General features: G+C 42.6%; 4 protein-coding genes across 6 annotated transcripts; 2 read left to right on the forward strand and 2 right to left on the reverse strand.

Annotated features, from left to right (window-relative positions):
- The first annotated feature begins 441 nt into the window (after positions 1-441).
- On the forward strand, positions 442-2293 carry LOC141777530 (heat shock protein beta-7-like). The gene is made up of 3 exons (XM_074651849.1): positions 442-714; positions 873-1006; positions 2146-2293. Exons 1-3 carry the CDS (start codon positions 639-641, stop codon positions 2281-2283), a joined length of 348 nt encoding a protein of 115 aa, XP_074507950.1. The 5' UTR covers positions 442-638; the 3' UTR covers positions 2284-2293.
- A 2385-nt stretch (positions 2294-4678) lies between these two features.
- Positions 4679-7975, forward strand: cplane2 (ciliogenesis and planar polarity effector 2). Its single transcript, XM_074645121.1, has 5 exons — positions 4679-5088; positions 5970-6122; positions 6237-6361; positions 6460-6599; positions 6715-7975. The coding sequence occupies exons 1-5, from the start codon at positions 4974-4976 to the stop codon at positions 6935-6937; spliced, it is 756 nt and encodes a 251-aa protein (XP_074501222.1). The 5' UTR covers positions 4679-4973; the 3' UTR covers positions 6938-7975.
- Positions 7797-12317, reverse strand: LOC141773256 (rho guanine nucleotide exchange factor 19). The gene is made up of 12 exons (XM_074645105.1): positions 11893-12317; positions 11639-11806; positions 11504-11568; positions 11119-11420; positions 9762-9922; positions 9537-9689; positions 9322-9451; positions 9142-9216; positions 8896-8988; positions 8641-8789; positions 8351-8515; positions 7797-8260 (listed from the first exon to the last, which is right to left on the reverse strand). Exons 1-12 carry the CDS (start codon positions 12108-12110, stop codon positions 8215-8217), a joined length of 1725 nt encoding a protein of 574 aa, XP_074501206.1. The 5' UTR covers positions 12111-12317; the 3' UTR covers positions 7797-8214.
- Positions 12318-13579: 1262 nt separating this feature from the next.
- On the reverse strand, positions 13580-24316 carry ddi2 (DNA-damage inducible protein 2). 3 transcript variants are annotated; one of them, XM_074645153.1, is made up of 11 exons: positions 24182-24316; positions 23852-24061; positions 21864-21993; positions 20420-20740; positions 20187-20313; positions 19810-19937; positions 19235-19363; positions 18813-18916; positions 18483-18675; positions 16518-16566; positions 13580-16196 (listed from the first exon to the last, which is right to left on the reverse strand). In XM_074645153.1, the coding sequence occupies exons 2-10, from the start codon at positions 23987-23989 to the stop codon at positions 16556-16558; spliced, it is 1281 nt and encodes a 426-aa protein (XP_074501254.1). In that variant the 5' UTR covers positions 23990-24061; positions 24182-24316; the 3' UTR covers positions 13580-16196; positions 16518-16555. The 3 variants fall into 3 exon arrangements, with proteins under 3 accessions (XP_074501254.1, XP_074501234.1, XP_074501245.1); XM_074645133.1 differs by lacking the exon at positions 16518-16566; XM_074645144.1 differs by lacking the exons at positions 16518-16566; positions 24182-24316 and having other exon boundaries at positions 23852-24131.
- Between the last annotated feature and the right edge of the window lie 389 nt (positions 24317-24705).

Genomic DNA, 24705 nt, shown 5'->3' on the forward strand with positions numbered 1-24705 from the left:
GGAGCAGAATGTCACACCTACACATTACTGTGCTCCATCATATCACCGTCACTCAGACATGTTAACTTCCCCCTCTGTAAGGTTTTCACTGGGGGATTCAGTGTCATTTTTGTGACAAATCCTAGCCTTAAAAAGCCCAATTACATTATAAATTTGATCTAAAAGCTTCTTTATTGCGTCATATTGCCCCTTTTATCATAAGTTGTGAATGCTGTTTATCTCACCTGATAATTATAGCTTATTCCTTCAGCCTGAAACAGCTCCACACCCTTTCACACACCTACACAAAGACTCATAGGCTCCAGGTCTGGGGTGCGGCTAGAAATTTAGGACCTCTTGGACAACAGTTCAACAACCGTTCTGACACATTGAATATCTACAAACCGTGTCATGTTCCAGTGCAGCTGAATCATTCAGGCACTGACCACACACACGCACGCGCGCGCGCGCGCGCACACACACACACACACACACACACACACACACACACACACACACACACACACACACACACACACACACACACACACACACACAGTGGCTCTCGGTAGACTATAAAAGACTCATATATAGTGACACAAGGGAGATTAGAATGACCTCTTACCGGAGATACAGATAGAGACACTTCCTGAGCCTGTATGGAGAAAGGTCGAGGTATTTCCTCTGAAGATTCAGGATCACCTCAGCAGACCTGTAGAGACAGCAAGTTTACAGGTCAGATAAACAAAGAACTGATTTTATATAGCATGTTTTACCTGATTTTAAATAAAATAAAATCAGTGAATTTTAGAAACCTGATGACTGCCGGCCTTTCAGTTTGTGTCATGTGGTCATCATCAAGATTTACAGGCTGTGAATGATTTCTGTTTCAGGCCACTCGTGTCCTACGGGGAAGATCCAGCTCGTTGGAGACATATTCCAGTTCACAGTCGATGTGAGTGAATTTTCTCCAGAGGATGTTATCATCACATCTTCCAACAACCTGATAGAGGTGCACGCTGAGAAGGTGAGCCATGCAGTCAGGCAGTCGGTCTGGTTTAGAAAATCTGTAATAGTGACCACAAAACAGTAAAGAGGCCTGTTGTTTGATTGCTTCAAAGGAATTATAGGTAATATGAGAGAAGTATTTTGAATTTCAGCTGCAGATTATTCTTCGCAGCCTACGTGAATGCAGATGAAGATAATATCGACAGAAATTAATTAAAGGGACTGTTTGTAACGTCTTACACGTATAAATCAATCCTGGCCGGTGTCCCATGCACGCTCGCATGTGGCTACGCTGTTCAGACTCAGACTCCGACACAAACTACACGGAAGCACCAAAACCATAAAGTTATATCTAGTGAAGCCCGTCTTGCAAAACAGTGTTGGCCGCGGGTGGAGGACGCGGGGGAGACCGTAGCTTTGGTCTCCAGGACCGGAGATTTCTGCTGTGCTCTGCTCCTCTGCTCCACTGCCTGCCTGCCTGCTTTCACTCACACGCCGCGCTCGTGCATGCGCGCACACTCCACACTGCAGGAGAGTTAGTAGCTCTGAGAATATCCAGTGAATGTACAGCGGACGTTTGTGCAGAAATAACAGCTGCAGCTCCTCCAGACCAACAGAGGTTTTCCGTGTCTTGTGAAGTGACGGGGCTCTGCAGAGAGAAACGTTATCGTCTCGTTACCGACCGGATCAGCATTGATTCATGGAGAGACCTTCGTCTGGTCAGCTAACATTACTGCCAAGCAGCTGAAATATAGAGTGATATTGTGGTTTTAGCTGACGTGTGTCGCCTCACTGTTTTGAGCGATGCTCGTTCATGTCTATTTAGAGCGAGCACAAGCGCGAGCCCGATGCTGACTTTCGTGGATTTAACGGCCACAGGTGTCGCTGTTAACAAGCATTTCTGAAAGTTACAAACAGTCACTTTAATAGCTTGAATCTGATTGATTACTGGAGTTGGATTAGGATACAGAACATCTCAAAGTGACTTAGATTTAGGGCCTAACATTTTTTAAACTGTAAATTTAGAAGAACTGAAAGGATAGGTTACCTGTGCTTACAACGTGTAGAAAGAAATGTGTAAAATTAAACACCTCTTTGAGTGTAACTTATTGTAACACACTAATTTCTGCCTTCCTTATATTCTCATTCTTCATGCAGCTGGGAGCAGATGGAGCAGTCACAAACACTTTTTGCCACCGATGCAAACTACCATCGACTGTGGACCCCACATCTGTGAGCATGACTGTGGAGAGCAGTGGGGCCCTGACTGTCAGAGCTCACAGGGTGTTATTATAATGCCTCATATCTCCTCACAGGGTGTTATTATAATAAGGCCTCATCTCTCCTCCCTGCAGCTCAACGCTGGAGGTCAGCGACCTCTAGTGGTGGCCAAAGAGAACCACTGCACCATTCACGTACTACCGGAAATATGAAAACCATCCATGATTTGAACCCAACAACATTAGAAATGATATTTAAAAAAAAGTATGATTTTCTATCCTTTTAATAAGGCTGCTCTCATAAACGTGATGTGGCAATTGAGGCCAAACAGCAGCGGACGGCACAGAAACCTGTGAATGATTGCTGAAATAAATGTAGGCCTACACATCTTTTGTTAACAGATTAACTGAGACGTCATCAACACGTCTGCTGCAACTGGTTTAATGTCAGTATGTACTCACTTTTTGTTCTCATCCCCAAACGACAGGTTAGGTCAGGGGTCAGCAACCTTTACTATCAAAAGAGCCATTTTAGTCAAAATAAAAAAATTAAAAATTCTGTCTGGATCTGCAAAACATTTGATCATTGTGATGAAGGTAACACAGTTTATAGTCTAAGTATATAGTATATAAGTCTAATGCAGTGAGGGCCAAAGTGCAAATGTACTACGGAGTATTAGGGCCACATTGAGGGAAAAAACATCTGAGATATACAGAATAAAGTCATAATATTACGAGAATAAAAGTCGTGATATTACGAGAATAAAGTCATAATATTACGAGAATAAAAGTCGTGATATTACGAGAATAAAGTCATAACTTTACGAGAAAAAAGAAAATAACTCGTAAAATTACTACTTTATAATATTGACTTTATTCTCACAATACTATGACTTTTTTCTCTTAAATTTATGACTTTATTCTCATATTACAACTTTTTTTCTCACGAACTTTTGACTTTTTTCTTGTAATCTCTTATTTTTTTCCTCAATGTGGCCCTAATATTCCGTCGTACCGTCGTACCATAGACCTACAACAATGATAAATAAAAATGAAAATGTAAACAATAAACAGTTATTCATTTCCATGTTTATAAATCCACAGGGAGCCACTGGAGAGGAGCTAAAGAGCCGCAGGTTGCTTAGAGACCCCTGTGCTAGGGTTAGGGGTTAGTGCCAGAAACAAAGTCGTGATTGACGACTTTTTGAAGCACCTGAAGGCAGCATGATAAACTACAGAGAGGCAGAGGTGGACACAAACATATGAAGAGTAGTCAACCTTAATACATCCATGTAGTCAACGACGAGACACAAATATTGATTTCATCCCATTTGAAATGCGCCATGAATCACACATATGATGTTTGTCAATTTAAAAGACACGTTTGTAAGTCAATAAAGTCTCAGTTTGTCGTTGTATCAGTTAGTTTTGTGTGAAACCGCTCATTGAACTACATCTCTCGTCTCACACAATATGCGTCACCAACACTACCTAGCTAGCTAATTTATATGTCCCACAAATGAAACGTTATCTGACCTGCTGTGTTTCATCCAGAGACTCCTGCTCTTTAGTATCAGCCTGGGAAGAGAAAGAAGGAGCGAGACCCGTTAAAAACACAATAACCCCAGCTTCATTGAGTGACGTCACTTACGCGACATTTGTAGTCTTTCTTATACGTCTGATACTTCAACAGTTTTACAACAAACTGAGACTTTCTTGACTTGAAATATTATGTTTTAAATAGACAAACATCATATGAGTGAATCATGGGGCAGTTCAAACTGGATTTATTTATTATTATGTTGTATTGATACATTTACATTACAATATGGCATCGTACAGAACAGTCCACAACTACAAGGGAACAGACGAGCCTGGAAACTGGCATACAGTGCATAAGAGTGTGGATGAAGAGAGAAAACACCTCCAAAACAAACACAACAAAATAAAAATAAAAGTAAGGGAATGTGTGAATAGTGCTAATAGTGCTATAGGGGTTCTCTGTAAGGTTAAGATCCTCAACTAACATTGAAAGCTTCATAGCATTCTTTTTCTTCATATGTTTCAGAGATGAAAAGTAAAGACACAGCTCCTCATGGTCTTGATTTCAGGAATCTATTTTTATGTATAAAAAAACTTTCCAAGAATGATTATGGAATTGATTGCCAGGTCATGTAACGGGATCTTTCACAATCGTACCAAATATAACATTTTCCTTTGTTAGATTAGAAACATTTACAAATTTAGTGGACAACCAATAATGAAAATCATCCCAGAAAGCATTAGCAAAAATACATCCATAAAATAAATGTTCTGTAGTTTCAATGTGTTCATCACAGAACGAGCAATTATTGTGATCAAAAGCAATTCAAACGGGATAAAAGAAATATTTGACTATCATACATATTCATTTTTTTCCATAATAAGGTCCCATGCATGGTGGTTTACCGGAAGTGACGTCTTGTGTTCCTGCCCATAGAGACGTGACGTCAGGAAGCGGTTGTCAAGGGATGTTTTAGTTGACGGAAGTAGTTATCAGCTGGCTGCACTCTGACACTAAAACATGCTATTAACCGGCTACAGTTGTTCTCATTGAAGCGCGTTATGGTGACAAAAGACTGTCTACAATGTTTCGATAGTAACAGCGGTTTCATTAGCTCTCTTCTGCTGCTATAAGTCTGACTTTATGTGATGATAAACTGACCGTAGCAGTGTGAGGCTAGCTTTAGCTGAGCAGCACAGATAACGTTAACTAGTGATAACAGCATGGCACTAGTTCCTCCTTCCTCCGGATCCATCCTAGTAGCTGACTGGCATCGATGTAAAGACAGCAAAGAGTATTTCAGCAAAATCCTACACAAGAAGAGACGCAGAAACTTCGGTATGATAAATAAACTGTAACATTTTGGTTGAATTTTAAAAGCAGCATATCATTCATGTGTAACCAGGCTTTCATCAGACAACTAAGTATTTCAGGACATTTGCTCGAAAGTACGCTACATGTTTGAGACTTCACATGCTGACACTTTATAAACTTAAGCAGAGACTTTTGTTGTCATTTCATCATTTGAGTCAATGCTTCAGTGGGAAGCAGTCACAAATATAATAAATCTCCACTACCATAAAGGGTGTCCATAAAGGAAAACGTCCCTGATTATAAACATTAAATTGTCTTATGAGGCTATACAAATAATGTGTCGTAACTTATGTTTGAGGTTGTGTAAAGAGGAAACAGAACTACGTAAAGAAAATACACGTAACAAGCCTGTCTCAAAGAGTTTCAGTGTTTCTGTTTTACAGGACAATCAACATGAAATCACTAAAAACAAGATGGTATAACAAAACAGTCTCAGATTGTGGTTTGTGTATGTTAATTGCTGTTTTAAAGAATTTGTGATGATGTCTAATGACTCAGTTTTTCAACTCTGGATATTGATTTCCAGATTTCTAAGAGTGAGTTAAAATAATTTAAACTGGAAATAATTCAGGATTTCTATATACTGTAATTGTTTGGGAGTTACCAACATGCTGTCATGTAGAATATAAAGAATTTTAAGACCTTTAAGTGACACTGTGATCTTTGACCCTGCACACCATTTTGACACTGAAATACAGCAGTAGCCGCCTGGGATACAGCAACACAACTCTAGAGGTCCATGTAGAAAAGCTGTTGCTGTAAAAGAGTATGATTGTGGAAAGTATGAATACCAAGCAGTACACAAAAGTAAATATTTAGACGTCTCTTTTAAAACTTGTTTGCAGGCCTGTTGGAGTCTCCGGTGATGCCCCCACACGTAGCTGTGGACACAGTTCACTATAAGATCTTCATCTCTGGCAAGAGTGGAGTCGGGAAAACTTCTCTCGCTGCACGTCTTGCAGGACTGAATATTCCTAACTTGCACTATGAAACCACAGGTAGGTCCAGAATCAGTGAGAGTTAGTTGCTTTTAGAGTCATTAACACAATTAGAAACTTCAGTTTAAAGGTTAATCAGATCAAACACATATTTGTCTCAATTTGTTGTTAAAGGTATTGAGACGACGGTGGTGTATTGGCCAGTGAAGCTGAGAGAAAATGGCAGAGTGCTTTTCTTCCGTCTGCAGCTGTGGGACTGTGGAGAGAACGCCTTGCGCAGATTTGACCATTTGCTCCCAGTATGTATAAAATATAAAGATCTAGATCAAAAACAACTAAGTACCCTAACACCATCTACCAGACGTTTGGTTAAATCACTGTTCCCTATGTCTTCCAGGCCTGTAAGGAGCAGGTGGACGCCGTCCTTTTCCTGTTCTCCTTCACTGACAGGACATCCTTTGATGATCTGTCAAATCAAATTGCTAAATGGACAGGAACATCTGAGGGTCGTGTCGTGAAGTTGGTGGTTGGCACCAAGTATCCTCTTGTGTTCTTTTTGAATGTTGATTTTATGAAACAGTTTCAGTTTAGGACTTACTTTATAACTACTATCAACACAGAGATGGACATTCCTCCTTAATGTTTCGTTCAGATTTGACCTTTTCATGCACTGTGATGTGGCAGAGAGAGACGTGAAGGACTTCCAGGAGACGTTGAGCTTACCGGTGCTGCGTGTGGGCGGGGAGGTCAGTGACGGGCTGGGTGACGTAGCCCCCCTCCTCAACTGCCTGGCGGAGAACCTGTGGCATCAGGACTGTGTTACGGCTGCATCAGCCAGTCACCATTCACTGCAGGAGGCAGTGACTCCACTTTAAAAAGGGGACATATGAAAAACTCACTTTTTCAGGGCTTGTGCACATACAGTACATTTGTTACATGTTTTTTGTGGGCTGCCTAGGACAGAAAACATGTGATTCAACAAGCCATTCAGATTTGGCTCCTCTTCCTATGTCACATGCAGGCTCATTAGAATATACTGCCCACAGTTTGAGAACTACTTTTGCAAAGGTGCACCATATTTCTCCTCACAAGCCAATCAGAGCAGACTGGGCTTTTTAGGGCGGGGGTCTTAAAGAGACAGGCGCTAAAAGGAGCATTTCAGACAGAGGGTGAATACAGGTATATTCAGACAGACAGTATGAGAATTTTTTTTTTTTAACATAAAAGCATGTAAAAATGTTCTAGTAGAAACCCGAAATGCAAGTTTGAACCTGGAAATAAGCATAGTGTGTCCCCTTTAAGATTGAACATGATTTTTAAGGAGGCCATTGAGGTGAACTGGAGGTCCAGGTAAGGTAATTTCTGTGTGTCTGTGTTTGAGGGATTACACTTAACAGCTGAACTGGGAGTGTTTCAGATTCCTCAGGATGAGATGGAGGAAGCTGCTGTTGAGATTAAATAGATTATTTTCTCTAAGGCTGTAATCACAGCTGTCAAGTTTGATTTTTTAATTCTGAAATGTCTTAAATTCTCCCATCTTATGTCAGCAGGGTTATATTTCTGTGGTTATATTAACGTGATAAAGCTAAAATGCTTTATTTTCCTGGTCTTTTTCCAGTGTTTCATGGATTCCTGTTAATATAACCTAAAAGCACCAACACACAGTCTAAACAGTTTGCTTAGTGGTTTTGTATTCAGTATTTTGTCAGTATTTCACAGTGATAACATCAGGGACTTGTCAAGTACTCGTTACCATCTTTATTCAGTTTGAGGCATTTTTGTGGCTGATCTGATAAAGGTCAGAAAACCTTTTTTTATTAGAAAATAAAGGGCACATTGCTTAAAAGAGACCATCATTTTAATACCAGTGAAAAAAAATCTATTCCCAATAATTAAAAGACTATCCTCTCACATTTTGTGTGTCTGCTAATTGTGACAAATTCAGTGCATGTTTGAAGCCTACTTGTGTCGTATGGTGCTCTATAGTGCCTTTATCAAGATTACTAAGTACAGTCAAATTAAGATAAATCTAAAGAGTGAACAAGTTATCAAAGTCTTTCAATTATATATATATATATATATCTTAGTAATGTGCAATTTAAAACGACCCAAGTTTGATGAATAAAATCAAAATGGCAGAATCAGGTTTCCATCACGGTTGAGACGACAGCGCTTTCATCCACGCCTCTTTATCTGACCTGCAATTAAAAAAAAAAAACAGATGGATGACTGGATGCTAACGGAGATTTATTAGTCATTAAAACCGTATAGAAGATGTCCACTCGTACCTTGTGTGGGCAACAAGTATCATGGCGGTCGGTTGTCCGGAGTGACTTTGAGAGAGATGCAACAGGAAGGAGTCTGAGGGTAGACCCAGGACCGCAGTGTTCAGACGCTCAACGTGCACATGTCCCGGGAATTCAGCATGATCCACGACGATGAACCTCTGAGCCCTGACGTGATGTGGAGAGAGAACACAGTCTGGTTTAAAGTGTATTACCAAAATTAGGATGTGTGGCGTTAAAAAAAAAGAAAAAAAAAAAGTAGAAAAGTAATGGTTAGTAACAGCCCCGTTTACTTTTTGGAGGAGATGATCAAAAGGTCACTGAAGAGGTGGAGGTAGACGCTGATGGAAGACACCCTTGAGTTGTAAGAGGTCTCCACAGTTAGCTGTCTCATGGGACCCTGGTGCACCAGAAAACGCCCGCTTACGACCAGAGGGACAGACTGGATGGAGGAAGAATTTACAACAGACTTGATTCTGTTATGTAACCTGCAGATGGCAATACATTCTGTTAGAAATCTTAGTGAGAAAAAAAAAGAAACTTGTCACCTTAACTTTGCCAAAATCCAGCAGCATCTCCAGGCAGACCAGCTCCTCGATTTGTTTCATTTTTCGGACCCCCTTGTCACACTCGCTCACTATCTGGTCAGAGCAGACAAGAGACACCGTTTTTGATTTTTAAATGGAAATTCCTATTAATTTGCCTTCCAATAACAAGCTCAGCTCATTCCGCTGTTCAGCTCCGTCTCAGCATGAATGCACAGATCCGAACACTTGAATGTAAAACTGCATTACCTCATGGATGGCTTCTATTGCTTTTTGGAGGTTTGAAATGGAGTCGGAGCCTGGTTCAGTCAGTTTCAGGATGCTCTGAAATGAAAGAAAACCCTTCTTTCAGAAGCCTTAGTTGACTTCTGAAAGAAGTTAAAAAAATATATATTTGGATGCATATTAATTCAAATATCAGCCGTCTACCTCAAGGATGAGTTTAATACGAGTAATTCTCTGGAAGGGAAGGATGAGGAATGACTTCAGGCTCTGTCTCTGGCACACTGGGTCCCTCTCCAGCTTCTTGATTGAATACAGAAAGTCTCTGTTCTGCTGCCTTGAAAAAGGAAGAGATGTCATGTGATTGAATTTGTCTTATGATAAGTACCAGCAGCAATATCAAGTACAGAACAGAGACTTACAGCAGCTGGTTGACGAGAGCCTCTTGGTACATCATGTTAGTCACATACGGCACATAGAGGCTGCGAAGCTCGGAGCAGTGCTGCAGCACAATGTCTCCAACCTGAGATATTAACACGCTCTCTCCCAGTCGAATCTCCAGATCCATAAGAAACCTAGAAGAGACAGGACACCAGCTCAGACACCAATAAAATAGAAGAAGGGGAACTGGTATGTGGAGCTCTCACTTTTCACTGGCTGCCATCACGCGCCGAATGTTGGAAAACAAAACGTGATGCTCCATTTGTTTCAGGGTCCGTTTCAGGGGCTTCGACGAATAGAAGTGATTGACAGCAACTCCAAGGCTCCTCAGGTAAGACGCCTCAGAGCCGATCAACTCGAACATCGTCTTCACGGGAAGAAAATGAGAGAACAAGAATTAAGACTTCTACTGTCACACTAAACCTTAAAAAGCATTGTAAACAGTGAAGAGATGAGGCTGATGATTCTGTTTCTTGTTGTCAGCAAATCGCATGAAAAACACAAACTTGAATTGATCCTACCAACAAGTATTGCCTGTGTATTCAAAGCTCATTCCCCTTTGCCATAAACCGCCATTGTATTCCAAAAACTATAAAAAAATGCATAACGTGTATTATTCCGTCGCTGAAAATAGTCCCCAGCTAATCCACTATTAACTCCTGTTTGACAAAGGTTTCCCAAAAACTACAGTGGCCATCTGTTTATGAAACTACTGAGCCTTTAAGAAAGGAAGCTGAATGCATGCAGAGGCCGAGTGCACCAGATACAGCAGGGAAGGCAGAAAGTATTAAAAGGTATAGTGTGTAGGATTTGACTGCATCTGGTGGTGTGGTTGCAGAATGCAACCAACTGAGTACCCCACCGCTCACTTCTGTCTTTCCGAGACTGCGGTAACGTGAGCCGCCGAGAGCAAAACCATGGTAAGACTGTTTGCCTCTCTCAGAGGTCAACCTTACCATAATAACACGGCTTTAGGAGCAACGGAAGTCAGACGGCGGCTGATGGTACCACAGTTTTGCACTCTGCGGCTCACGTTACTGCAGTTTCACAAGTGTGACGGAGAACTACGGTGGCCTTCAGGTAACGTAAAAACGCTAAAGGCTCTCTTTGGAGACTTTGGCCGATCACAGGTCATTTCAGAGAAAGAGCGTTCCTATTGGCTGTTCATTCAGCAGAGGCAGCTGTCAATCACTCGCAAAATCTGATCCAAAATGCTGTATGCTGATCATGAGCATGGTTATCCAACAGTAGCCTAACATACACGTCAACATGCTGAAAAGATGGGTACAGCAGGTTTAGCCATAAAGCTGAGCATGACACGCTATAGGTCTGTTCAGTGTTGCCATACTTTACACTTATAATGACATTAGTGGCAAATAGCTTGTTTTTTTTCCGAGCATTTCAGTGCCACAAGGCCAATCTTTTTTTTTTACACTTCTGTCTTGTTCATTTTTATGTCATCTGATTTTAATGTCACAAGATTCCAATTAGATAAGGCTGCTCTAGAATGCATCATATTGGTTATAATGAAGTGTAAAACATGAAATAATGAGCTTTCCACACCTCCTGAAGGCAAATCTCTCTGGTTGTCAAGCTGCCGAGCAGGCCGGACGCCTTCACCTCTTTTAGATCTCGCCAAAGGGTGCATGGAGTCACCCTGACTGTGTGAGGAAGAGGCGAGGATGGAGTCGCTGAAGCTGGAAGGTTTAATTGAGGGGATGTAGCTTCAGAGCCGCATTGAGAGAGAAGACGGGACTGCAGACCTGGCAGATGCTGGGGCGTTATCAGTTCAGACACAAAACTCTGGCTCAGTCTGTACAGATCATCTCTCACCGCCTGCAGGCAGTAGTCCTGATAGAGTGGGACTGCAGGAACAAATGCAGACTTTAAGTACTTTACATTAAAGGTTACACTATTCAATGACTGACAAGTAGAAAGGTAAACTTACAGAAATTAATGTACTTTGACTGGAATGTTAAAGTCAGCGCTTCCTCCTCAGCTGGATCTGCTGCCCTGCGTTTGTTAAGCAGGCCACATTTAGTTGAAAGTAGAACAGATTATAAAGATTTACAGCATCTCTTACCCTTCTGTACTTTCATCCTCATCATCTGATGGAGACAAAGCTGGATTGTCCTCCTCAAGTCTCGGTACGGAGAACAGCTTGGGCACATGTGCACCGTGCATTTTTTTCAAATCCAACGTGCGCATTAAGGCCACCGACCTGAGAGCTGAAGACATGTCCGTGGGAGGACTAAAAAAAAGGACAAATATATTTCATATTCACAATCTTACAAAGTTTACTGACGTTTTCTAGATGCACCATGTGGTCCTCCTTACCTGCAACCCTCATTCAGGGAGTCACTGCCCTCACCAAGGCCTCCGGTGTCCTCCAGTGTGCTGTTGGTTTCCAGAGAAAACCCTGGAGAAAGTGGCTCTCTTGTCTTCATGGTTTGTATTTGTGAAATCAAATGATTCACTGGATGACTATCTCCAAAGTAGGAGTGTTGATTGGAGAAACACTGGCTGTTTTCATCTGTGCAGTCAAATTGAGCCATAACGCCTCAGTCTGGAACTGATCTTTCACACAAGGCCGCCACCACCAGGACTCTTTATATTCAAACTATGACTAAAGTGCAACAGTGGATGTGTTTATCTACTGAAGCATTCTTAATCTGCACCAGAGCCACACCGTCGTCAGATGCAGTCTGAGCTTCACTGAGCAGCAATCACTGAAACAGGAAGCAGGTGTGGCTCTTTTTTCTAGCTGTGTCCCAGTTCAAAATTGAATGAATGACGGCTTGCTGGTCTTTTATGGATGTAAATGTAATAGTTTGGAGTTTTAGACTGTTGGTTGAACAAAACAAGCAATTTGTCAATGTCGCCTTGGGCTCTGAGAAATTCAGATTTTTCCCTGTTTTCAGACATTTGATAGACCAAATGATTCATAAAAAAAAAAATGATTGGCAGATGAACTGATAATAGTAACAGCCGTAATTCTTAGCAGGTTTTGAGTAAGTAAGGTGTCCACATTACAAAAGTGGCAAAATATACTCAAAAAGGTCAGTATGCATACCTGAGAAACACCATTTTCCCACAATGCATTACACAAAGGAGCTTCTCACATTTAGGGAAAGAATAAAATATTTCAGGGCCCTTCAACGCACATTTGATCTGGGATTAGCCTCCATATTTAGTTTTAGGATTGATTGGTGTACAAAAGAGTGCTTCTTCAGTCTAACCTTATTAAATCGTGGAACCTTGTATCTCCGATTTGATGGTAACAATTCATATTCACTCTTCAAAACATGGTTGGGGTCAGAGACGATGGTGTTTTAGCCAGCCTTATTATGTTATTATGATGGGCTGATTCATAGAGTTTCTCAAGGGGTTGACCTACAATCTTTGAGCAGATTTTCATTTGGTGGAGCGGTTTTGACTTTAAAGTAGTGGACAAACTCTTGTACCATCTAGTATACCAATACTGTAGAACACTCATAATCACAGAAGTAAAAAACAAAAGAAGAATTTGTTTACTCGCCCCAAAAGACCTGAGGCGGCAGAGAAAGTAAATTCTTTGTTTTGTCTTTTTACAGACAAATTCAATGTGGTCTTTCCAAGATAACAGATGGTCTATCATTACGCCCAAATATTTATATGAAAATACCTGCAGGATTTTTTCGTTATGAATAACAATAGGAACTTTATGAGAATCAGATGGTGAACCAAATACAATTTCTTCCGTTTGCTTTGTGTTAATCTGAAGAGCATTTCTGTCACTCCACTCGAACATTTTGTTCACACCATGTTGGTGCATTGGTGCACACATTGTAGCATTTCCTGTTTGTTTCCTGTTGTATGGAAAAGTTGATTTAGTTGAGCACATTGATTTTTGTTGTTGTTACCACTGTGTATATATATATATATATATATATATATGAAGAATGTGATGACTTGATCATTAAAATGCAGCTCTAATCACACTGCATTTATTTGCAGGAAGTACTAAATGAATTCACACGCAGTGTACAAATACTAGTTCCATTTTATTTGCAATTTAAAATTTCATACAAGATAAAAGTAGATAATTCAATCTGCCTGAACATTGTTGGTATATGACTCAAATAAAGCCGTTAAAATCCTTGATATATGACGTACTGACATGGCAATATTCTAACAATTACAAAATGAAAATGGATGTTTTTAAGGTCTGAACACACACAGTGATGATTTGACACAAAATAAAAAGGACTTTCTGAACAGGAGCTACAAACGGTTTTGTAATCTACACATGGCAAAGCTTCCAAACTGTGGAAAATAATACATACAGTACAAGATACCTTCTGTAATACACATACTGAATCGAAAAAATGCCATCTCCTATCATACGTCAACAAACGCACTTGTGGCTCACTTGATATTTCAGTGCGATGACGGCCGTGGATAAAAGGGGGGGGGCTTCCACTTATCTGGAGAAATGATTTGTAAACTTGATCATAAATGGTCAACACTTCTAAACTGCGGCGCTTCCCACAATCTAGCATCTCCATCATTGGGCTCTGATTTGTGAATTGAAGGAGCTCCAAACATAAAAATCAACATGATGCTTTATTCATCAGCAAATTGCTTCAATTCAAATAATCCATATTTGTGCTGAATAATCTAAAGCTCACCAGACAGTTATTCGGGAACGGCGAGTAGGAGTAACGCTACTCCGTTTTTTTGATTTTGTTCCACAACTTAAACAATATTATTTTTTTGTGACATATCAAAAGGGGGAAATTATAATAAAGTTTAATGGCGAAAAAATCAATCATACATTGGGCATTTAATAATGTGTCAATGTTGGACGACAAAACAAGAAGAAAAATCAATCTACCATACCAAATCTCTAAAAACCAATGGTGGCCACCCAAAACATCTGCATGCAAACACACCTCACATATCTGCAATATCCAGAAAAGTTATCACCAGTTGTCCTTGGATATTCTGTACGACAAAACCAAGAGACAGCGTTTCCCTGTGTTTATACGTGCTCCCTGCTAAGAAGGGACTGAGACATCTGGATCAGTAACAAGGTATAAATAAGACAGATGCTGAGTTGGGAGGCTGGGGACTCGTATGACGTAGTTATGAGTCTTAGGTGGGCACAGTGATACTGCGGGCTAGTAGTGCCAGCAGGGCTAGCTCCACGACCCCATGGGCTTGTTCCAGTGCCTCTGCAGCCTCCCCGGCAGAAAACCCTGCTGCCTGGATTCTCTGGATGTGCTCAGCTGGAAATTGTTCTATAAAGGGATGCGGAGAAGGGAGAAGAGGGGCTGGAGATGTCAGCTGGGGAGCCTGAGCGAGAGGAGGGGAAGAGGGGGAGGAGGTGCTGGAGACCTCCTCCGGTGAGCCCACTGCCATAGACAGAGGGCTGAGGAAAGTGTGCTCAGTCTGGAGGCCGAGAGTGTCTGGGGTGTTGGTGCCAGAGGCTCGTCCGTCTGCGACCCCTCTCCCCTGTTGCCCCTCGGGAGGTTCCCTGAACTCCAGGTCCCCTGCGGGATCAGGAAGAACCTCTGGCTCAGGCTGACAACTGCTGATGTTATTTGCTTCATCTTGCCCACATCTATCTGCCCTCCTCTCCCCGGAGCCATCTGGACACTGTGGTGGTCCTTGTCCCTCCACAGTCTCTGCTGTATCCCCGCCCAGATGCTCATCCTGGCCAGAGAGGTCAGGCGCAAGACACTTAGATGGTCCCTCATCAGACACAGCAGCAGCATGGTTGGCTTTGGCATCGCTTGGTTCTGCACCGGCTGTGATGGCAGTAGAGGGGATATGCTGGGGGTTTTCGGGCGACGGCTGACGCGGCTCGGGAGCCGCTTCTTCGTCTGTTTCCTGTTTGAATGGATGCGAGGGGGAGCAGGAGGTGCTCCGGTTTTGGGACTGTGCGCGGTTGTTGGACACCAGGAGCTCGTGAAGCTCCATCAGAGCGGCCGCCAGTGACGGGATGCTGTCGGAGCCGGAGCAGTGCTCTCCTTCGGGCTGGTCCCTCTCAGAGGACGCGACGCCCTGGGAGGCGGTTGGGGACTCCATCTCGACCGAGTCCGGTTGGCTCGGAGCACCCGGATAGGCTTCTGTGGCGTCGGCGGTGTCGGACTCAGTCGCCTCCTGCTCCATGGGTTGAATGGGGGAAAGTTCCTCTGGATGGGGGCGCATGGGGCTGTTCATCACCTCATCTGATTCAGTATCCCCCTCTGTGTTGCCAGGCTGTACCTCATCCCCCAGATACTGGGGTACTGTAGTCATGTCCGCAGGAGGGGAACATGTACGGAGGACGTCTGCTGATGGACTGGGTGCAGGGGGCACTTTGGAGTTGCTATGAACAGGCAGAGGGTGAGGGTGGACCTGATGAGACGTAGAACCAGCATCCTCTGCTGAGGACGAAGGCCGAGGAAGCTCCTGGATGCCAGGTTGGTCATGGCATGGCCCTGGTGCTGAGGCCTGCTCCATGGCGCCCGGGGCAGACTGAGAGCGATCCAGGGTTTGGGGCTGGCCAGAGGAAGGGCTTTGGGAAGAGGAGGTGGATGAGGACATTTGGTCTAAGGTTCTGGGTAATGTAAATGGTGGGGGCTGCGGTGAGGTAGTTTGTCCATCTGCAGTGTCTATTGTAAGAGAAAATATAACTGGGAATGAAACAGTGTGTGGACTTTGGATAATATGCATTTAAGAAAACAACCCAAAACACAAATTTCCTTACAGGCACTCATGTAAAATTCTTGAATACCTGCTGCGCACATATATACGTAGTTTGTGCTACTTTTTTCCTATTTTTAACAGTTATATGTATTCAGAATAAATACATGAATATGTAGAAACAAAAGTACAACATCAATTAACCAATGCAGCAGCAAAATAACAGCAAATTAAAAAACATAAATAGCAATGGACTTAGCACTCGCAATGGACTTGTGAATTTGCAGTACCTGGTTGGTCGGGCTCTCTCCAGCTGTCTCCAAATGCATCAGTGCTGTCCTGCTCAGGGGTTAGGGCACACACCACACACACATCATGCAAAGGGACGGTAGAAAGTTAGCGGTCACACACAGAGCATGCACCAACCTGTCAGCCTTTTCACACGCGCAGATGTGAAAAGTGTCATCCAAAAAAACAACTTGAGCCTAACAGGTTCACATGACCTGTCACAACTCAGAAAATTGAGGTCACGTCAGTAAGACATTTGATCAAAATCCCTTAAAATCAAGACTAAAATTGATTCAACATATGATTGACGCCTCTTCTCTAGTGGAGGATTTGCTCATTCCACAACATGGCCCCACAAATTCATTGCAACTCTACTGCTCTATGCTTTTTGTCTGAATTCCATTTGCAATGTGCAGCCATTACCGGACATGACTGGTCGATGGAAACAATAAAAGACTGAGTGTATCAATGGCGATCGCACAAATGTTAATGTAAGCCTTAAAAGCATTAAAGGGAAACACTTAACGTGATTTTGACAATCTCCAATGTTACAACACACCTCCAACCGGCGGAGACGGCACCACTTTCTGCTCACAGCTCGGACAGTTACTTTTACACCCAAGTAGGAGTGGGAAAGGAACTCCTCTATCACAGAATATGTAACTTTATATATCACAATATTCTTATACAGTATATCATGACAAAAATCAAAACAAACTATTATAGTTACAAACTATTAATACAGAGAAACCTCTCATAATTATGAGACCGCTGTCATTTCATAATTACTAGAAAGCTATCTCACATATCTGAGAAAACAATGTGACTTTAACAGTTTAACTCTACTTGATTTAACTTGCAAGTCTTTTGTTTGAAACACTGCGGGATAGTCATTAGTGTGTCAACACTGTACAGGCTTTTTTCAGTCATTGTTCAACCTGTTCATACAGAAATTGTAATTATGAGAAAGGGTCTCAGTTTTGTTATCCTTTGAAGAATTAAATACATTTCTGTAGCGTTGCTGTGGTCTCCTACTGACTTACTGTGTGTGATAGTCCTGCTCATACAAATAACCACCTACATTTCTATTGGCACTATTCTATTGGTATTGGTTCTCACACTCCTTCAGAGATCCATCTGCACTGCTGGCTAACACAGAGTCTGACAAAATGTACCAGTCAATGCTGAACTCACTGCAATAAGACACGCTCACTACTGTTGATTAGCACCGATAACGGAGCCATCGGTGCTGAAGTGTTTTCTTCAAAGTTCCTCTCGATATAGGTGTTTAAAAACATAGTAAATGACGACAACATCACACACAAAGGGCAGCTAAAAACTAGGCAAAAGGCATACAGAAGACTGTTCTGTGGTATATATAGTTTATATTAAATATCATATAGAGACAATGATTGCTAATGAAGCGTTAGTTAAATAACCACTAAATATAAATACTAGGGTTGTCAATCGATTTAACACTGAGCCCGCCACAACCTAAAAATCGCGAGTTGCGTTAATGCGTTAAAGAAATTACTGGCGTTAAAACAAATTTGCGTTAACCCGTTATCTTTGACAGCCCTAATAAATGCTTTCAAATCATTAGAATAAATTTGCACTGTCACATAATCCAAGGACACTCTACATACAGGAAACGAGCGAAAACCAAACCTAATCACGAGTGTTTCCCTTTAAGCCTAAAAAGCTTGATTCTTTTCTTACATGTGCTGCTTATATTTTTGCTGACAGACATCTCTCAATTTCCAGACCTCATCTTATTCTAAAACACATCTAATTTGCTGAGGTGATGACATGAAGTGATCATGTGACTGAAAATTCAGATGACTGCATAAAATGGGGTTGAGAGTAAGAAGCTTTAAGTGGCACATGCAAAAATGTGGTTCTAACAGAGCTGAAACAAGCCCAATGAAAAACAGGCTGAAGTGCAGAGATGGGAGACTGTTTCTTACCGCTTTCCTGTATGGACCTCTGAAGTGCCTCTGCCAGTTCTCTGTCAGCTATCTCGTCCGGACGGGCGTCTTCGCGCCCCTCTGTTCCGTATGCCAGTCGGGCACACTCTGGCAGCTCCGCCTCAGACAGGAAGCGAGTCTCGGTGCCTGTGGTGCCTATTAGAAGTGTGTTCTTCTTCAGGTCGATCGAACACTACAAAGAAAAACAGGACAAATGATGCTCCCTGATTTTTCTTCCAACTTTCCTGTACATTACAGTATACAGAGAACAGGAAATAGAAAGCCCTGTATTATGTCAAAATGTGATCAGATAAAAAAAGGGAATCACACCTGATGTCTCTTGAGCATATCCAGGCCAAGCAGCATGTCCATCGGCTGGTCCTCCAAGATGGAGAAAGAACACGGAAGGAAGTCCCCCTCTATCTGGACCTGAGCTACATGAACGCAACGAGACAACACAATTTAAACTACACTGAAATGTCATGCAGAGACTTGAATATGGATGCAGTTGAAGGAATAGATCAATTACTCCATAACTATGGGTGAGCATAAATAGGAAGTGGACACAAAGACATACAGTAATTGTACTAAGCTAGGCTATCCAACCATTCAGCACGTTTTCAAATGGCATGCAGAGTTTTTGTCTGACTGTTGGTAAGTAGGAGAGTATCCTACCTTAATGTTTTTCTGGGAACTAGTCTGATGTTATAATGCAGTGTATTACTATTACTTAACAAAAACCCAACACTCACCCAAATGAACTCTGCCAATGATCTTTTGGGTGCCCACTCCCTTGGCAATCCCGGCCCAGCGACGGTCCACCAGCCGCATGATGTTACAGCGCTCAGCACACGCTTGGCTCATGATGGTCATCTGGGCTCCTAAAAACAAGGAACGTCAGGGCTCTACAAAATGTTTACTCTAAACAAAAATAGAAAATGGCCTTTGCAATGAAGAGGGGAATACAATGCTGTGTAAATCCAGACGGTACAATATAAGTGGATCATATTTCTGTGCTCCAGGATGAGGTTACTCTTCCCGACATTGGCTGAGTCATACGGGTCTTGTAAAGATCACAAGGGGAATGAATACGCAGATACAAGCGGCTGAAATCGTTTATCATTTACAGACATGCAGACCTGTGTGAATCAGTCTGTTATTTGAGCACATTAAATGGCAAACTAAATACACTGTTATCTTGTTTATCTATTAAGCCACACACAAAAACTAAACCACAACGTAGCACACCAACATTTCAGAACCATTCCGGGTCATGGCCAGAAAATTTTAACTATTACAAATGGGATCAGGATTTAATGCTCATTACCTGAGTCCACAAAAGCTTTCACAGGGTGCCCATTGACTTTGCAGTTAATGTAGAGCATAACCACCTGTCCAAAGCTTTCTGGGGCCTCCTCCATCGCAATGGTCATGTTTTCTTCCACATTGTGCTGCCTGGAATGAGCACAAATCCAACAGTAAGGGACTTTTTAAAAAGAATGAAAACATGCTGCTTTCCTTTGTTAGTTCTAAATAGTACAGTCAAATTCATGAAAATATCATTATATGACATATTATTACACCACAATATCTTGTTACGGAAGGAAAAACTGAGGCTGTACCATGCTGAAGACGAAGGGTATTATGTGTTGTGTTATGAATATTCACAAGTGGTCAACACAACCTATGGTCTCCGCCCCATACCTGATGTCCTCCTCAATCTTTGCTTGGGCATCCAAATCGAAAGGATCAGCAGTCAGAAGTCTGATCCTCTCTTGCTCTCTCTTGGCTCGATCCTGCTGTTGCTCTGCCAGCACTTTGGTGAAACGCTCTGAGGAAATAGTCGGTTACAACATGACCGGTTCAAATCTGATTAAAAGTAAAAGACCATCAACAGAAACCGTGGCATGTAACATCAACAGCTCTTCTTTGTTTACCCAAGTCTCCGCTCAGCAGGGCCTCAGCAAGCGGCGGGTTTCGCTCCTTGAGTAGTGAAAGCTCATGTGGATTGGATAATAGCATCTGCTGGAGTAAGGCGGGGTCATCCAGCCCCTGAGGAGAGGAGCCGCGAAAGGCCGTTGGCGTGGAAGATTGTGTGGCGCGCTGCGGCTGCTGTTGAGGCTGAGGCTGCGACTGAGGCTGTGGTGGCAGCTGCTGCTGTGAAGTTTGTGGCTGCTGCGGTCTTATGGCACCACGTTGACTAGTTGAGGAAGAGGTGCCGGGGATTGTGATGGAACGAAAGTCAATATGGGGCAGACCTAAGGAGCACAAAGGACAAATGGTGAGAGGTTAAGCTAGGTTCACACTACACAACTTTCAAAATTGTCAGATCGCAGACTTGTTCACACTATAAAACTTGCTGTCTTGTAATCGGGAGTCTTTTGAGTCATTGTGGTTTTCACACTAGATGACTGGCGTCAGGGGGCACACACTACAAGATCTTTCACTGGGAGGAATCCCCGATGAGGTCTCCAAACTAGCATTTTATCACGAAAACATGTGAGTAATACACGGTAAATGATTTGATACCACACGTGAGACACATGCTGATGTTATTGTTGGCACGTGTTCTCAATATAGCCTGTTTCCACACTCTTTTTTACTATTTATTCCTCAAGGTGAAACAACAACTTTGCTCTGTGTTGCACATGCAACACATCCAGTAAGTTCCTATTGTTACAGGTGACCCCTCCTCCCTCAGGTTTCCCCTCAACTCGTGTCTTGCGCTCTCACTGGCTGTAGCTCGTGGCCGGAGTCCCCGACAGGTCCAGGTATTTAGCATGCTAGATATCTGGAATTGTGTTTGTGGGGCATCGGCGAGCCTCTCGGCTTGCGTATTTAAGCAGTTCACATATGACGCTCAAATGGCGGTGTGCGAGTGGCGAGGCAACGGCGATTTGCCTCTGATCTGGGGCTTTTGTCGGGGAGCTCCAAAAACTGTCAGGGAGCGGAAAATCAGGGCTAAAGTAGAGTAGTGTGAACTAGTTATTAACTTTTTGCAAGTAACAAAAACTCACTAAATAGATGCTAGATGCATGAATCTTTGATGTCTTTTCAAGAGTGTTGCCTTGTGTCCCTAGATGTATAACTCTGTATAATTTTTTCTTTTAAATCAACCCTTTCTCTTCCTGTAACCTGCATTTACTTTCCTCATACTTTTGATGCTGGTCAGAGGGTTGCTAACTAGACCTAGGGACTAGTAAACTAGTCAACAACATTGTGAATAATATTTCTGAACTCTCAAAGTCCCAACCCATCATCTGTCTTCTTGTGGAAAAACATCATGGGACCTTCGTGTACAGTAATTGTGATCTTAACTGGAACTTGGCAACAGACCTAAATCTATAGCTTCCACATAATCTCAATAAACACGTATGTTACCTGGAAAGGCTGGCTGAGTTGGAGGTGGCCTTCTGTCAGCTTGCCTGAGAACCACCACATCTCCATCCTTAACACCATAGTTCCCCAAGGCACGAGTGGTGTCTTTTAGGTGCTGTTCTACATATGTGATCTGTTTATGGGAAAATACAGAATTACATTTTATATCATCATGCAGAAGATTAAGAGATTCTTGCTTCCGTTGTATATTTTGGTGCCTTCAAACGGGGTCGTGTTTACCGTGTTCACGAGAACAGTCCATATGAATAGAATCCATGACTGAATAAGAGAAGCATGCTTAACACAGATAGGATATTTCATGAGCTCAACTGCCACAACTCATTAGGTGGCACTTGCTTTTACAAACTCTACTTTTCAGTAAGTAAACCAGACTGTGCTGTAAATGTTATAGACCTATAGTTTCACTGGTCTACCTGACTGCAATAACTACTTTACAACCCAGAACAACAAAGTTATAGTACTGTGACTGTCATGGGGTCAGTGTATTTGTTTCAGGTTAATGTATCACCTTCACTTTCAGTTTCCTGCGTGCCCACAAACATATTTCACAACAGACCAAGCTGTATTAATTACGAAAGGGAGGGGAAGCAGGTATATGCAACAACATGTACAAAAAAAGCAGAAAATCCTTATAATTTAGAAGGTCAAATTACCCAGCCAACATTTGTATGTGGGGCCCATGTGGGTAGTAAATGGGCTGAAAAATGGGCCGTATATGGGATTGCCCATGGGTTCCATAATGGGTACAATGGGTGTAATATGGGCCCAATCTGGGCAACATAAACCAAAACCCATCTCGGCCCCAGGTTTAAGTTCTATGTGGGAACTACATGGGGGCTACATGGCCTGAAATATGGGTTGTAGGTGGGTTTGTCCACAGTTTCCATGTCGGCCCCTTGCACTAATTTCCCAGTAGTGACCCAACTAGAACCCACACAGGGGGCCCACATGGGGAGCCCAAGTGGGGAGCCCAAGTGGGACAAACTTAGTTGACCCAAGTGGGCGCCATTTGTGTTGCCCATTCTGAGCCCATGCACTAATTTCCCATTAGTGACCCACCTAGAACCCACTTGGGTAACCCACATGGACCTACTTAGTTGATCCAAGTGGGCCCCAGATAAGATGCCCATTTTGGGCCCATACCCACTTGGTTCCCGGTTACCCCCAGCATAACCCATGTGGGGCCCACATACCCATGTTGGCTGGGTTACTTTGCACCAATCCAACATAAATGACTGCTGTTAAAGCTAAAATAGAGTTGAGAGTAAACCTGTCTGACAAAGCCTCACAACACCACAATAAGAGCCTATGCTAGGGCGGTTTTATATAGCATGGCCACATTTAATGTGTTTAGGTCATTGCGTAACGTTAACCTAACGTTAAATGTTTTTTGGACTAGACATCGGAGAGCTCCACTTCCCCAATACACTTTAAAACTCTATTCACTCATTAACGTTACCAACAGTCTCATCACACAGCCCCTAACACATCAAACTGTGAGAGGTGTGTTGGGCTAACATGTCTTTGTGACCATCACTGTATCCATGCAGAGTTCAACACACATTTTGAATAAACGTTAATGTAACATTAGAGAGCCGTTAACGTCAACTAACGTCAACTGACATCAGTTTAAACATGCGGCTCGACAAAGCCGTTAGAACACCAGTCCGTTAGGTTAACTTCGTGTAACCGTTGGCCTTTAACGATCTGTTAACTAGCTACATGAGTTGACAACTGTTAGTTAGCTTCATTAGTTTGACTTCCAGTTAGGTCTACGGCCACCGACAAGCATATCTGTCTGTTGTTGATAAACGAAGATTTCGCAACACCTCGTCCAACAACACAGCAAAGGTCCGATTCATGCTAGCACGGCAGCTAGCTTAGCTCTGAGCTAGGTTAGCTCTGTGGCTACATGGCAGCGAGTCTGGGTCTAGCCTGGGTCTTAGCTAGGTTAGCTCTCTGGGTCTTACCTGTATCTCCCCAGCTGGGATGCCTGATTCCAGCTCACACAGTGCTATAAAGTCTCTGAGCTCCAGCTCCGGGGACACATCGAGAGCGAAGGTGGTCTCTGGGCTGTCCCTCGGAGCGCAGAACACGGTGACCAGCATCGCTTCTTGTTTCGGGTCTGGATCTCTAGACGAACCCGCTGCTGCTGCTACACACTGCGGTGAGTGGAGTTCCTTGTTCCACAGGAGGAGAAACACCCAGTTATTATGTGGATTTTCAGTTTTAAGACGTGTTTCAGTAACAAAAAGCGTCAAAGGGGGACTACTATTAAACCGAAACTGCTTTGCACTTACTGGGTAAAAGCCTGATGTGACAGTTTCTCTTTCAACAACAACTAAACAACATCAAGTCTACTGCTCAGCTCAGGAGTGCCGCATTTCATCAGGATGGTTTTACGACATGTCGCATTACAGAAGCTGCAGTCGTGAGGCGTTTCTTCTTCTACTGTTTAAAACACTGACAACCAGAGTCCACCACCTCCTGGAGAGATCTGGAAATTACACACATGAAACAACACTGTTCTCATAAAAGAGCAAGTGTGTGTGTGTGTGTGTATATATATATATATATATATATATATAAACTGGGGAAAAAAGTTCGGAATGCTAATGGTCATTGTATTTTACATCGTTAGAAAGCCTGTTTATTTACCTTCACAATGATGTCCAACTTGTTAGGATCATGCATTTGTGGGATGAGCAGCACAGCTGATTATGTGGGTAGCGCCCAAGAACAATTTGCCAAAATGCTCTTCCAATGGTAAACAGTGTCGACCACACAGACAATGGAACCTGAACATGTGGGGGAATGTCATGTT

This window comes from Sebastes fasciatus, chromosome 1 (genome assembly GCF_043250625.1).
Source record: "Sebastes fasciatus isolate fSebFas1 chromosome 1, fSebFas1.pri, whole genome shotgun sequence".
In the NCBI taxonomy this organism is placed as follows: domain Eukaryota; kingdom Metazoa; phylum Chordata; class Actinopteri; order Perciformes; family Sebastidae; genus Sebastes; species Sebastes fasciatus.

Bases quoted from the DNA above. Each gene is read 5' to 3' on its own strand.
- LOC141777530 (XM_074651849.1), top strand. From the start codon at position 639: ATGGAGAAAGGTCGAGGTATTTCCTCTGAAGATTCAGGATCACCTCAG. The intron at 715-872 runs GTCAGATAAACA...TTTCTGTTTCAG, and splicing joins TAGAGACAGCAAGTTTACAG to GCCACTCGTGTCCTACGGGG. The intron at 1,007-2,145 runs GTGAGCCATGCA...TTCTTCATGCAG, and splicing joins TAGAGGTGCACGCTGAGAAG to CTGGGAGCAGATGGAGCAGT.
- LOC141773256 (XM_074645105.1), bottom strand. From the start codon at position 12,110: ATGGCTCAATTTGACTGCACAGATGAAAACAGCCAGTGTTTCTCCAAT. The intron at 11,421-11,503 runs GTAAGTTTACCT...TTGTTCCTGCAG, and splicing joins GTCAAAGTACATTAATTTCT to TCCCACTCTATCAGGACTAC. The intron at 9,923-11,118 runs GTGTGGAAAGCT...CTTCCCGTGAAG, and splicing joins GAGAGATTTGCCTTCAGGAG to ACGATGTTCGAGTTGATCGG.
- cplane2 (XM_074645121.1), top strand. From the start codon at position 4,974: ATGGCACTAGTTCCTCCTTCCTCCGGATCCATCCTAGTAGCTGACTGG. The intron at 6,362-6,459 runs GTATGTATAAAA...TATGTCTTCCAG, and splicing joins GATTTGACCATTTGCTCCCA to GCCTGTAAGGAGCAGGTGGA. The intron at 6,600-6,714 runs GTATCCTCTTGT...TGTTTCGTTCAG, and splicing joins AAGTTGGTGGTTGGCACCAA to ATTTGACCTTTTCATGCACT.
- ddi2 (XM_074645133.1), bottom strand. From the start codon at position 23,989: ATGCTGGTCACCGTGTTCTGCGCTCCGAGGGACAGCCCAGAGACCACC. The intron at 21,994-23,851 runs GTAAGACCCAGA...TCCCATAAACAG, and splicing joins TCCCAGCTGGGGAGATACAG to ATCACATATGTAGAACAGCA. The intron at 18,676-18,812 runs GTGTGATTCCCT...TTTTCTTTGTAG, and splicing joins ATATGCTCAAGAGACATCAG to TGTTCGATCGACCTGAAGAA.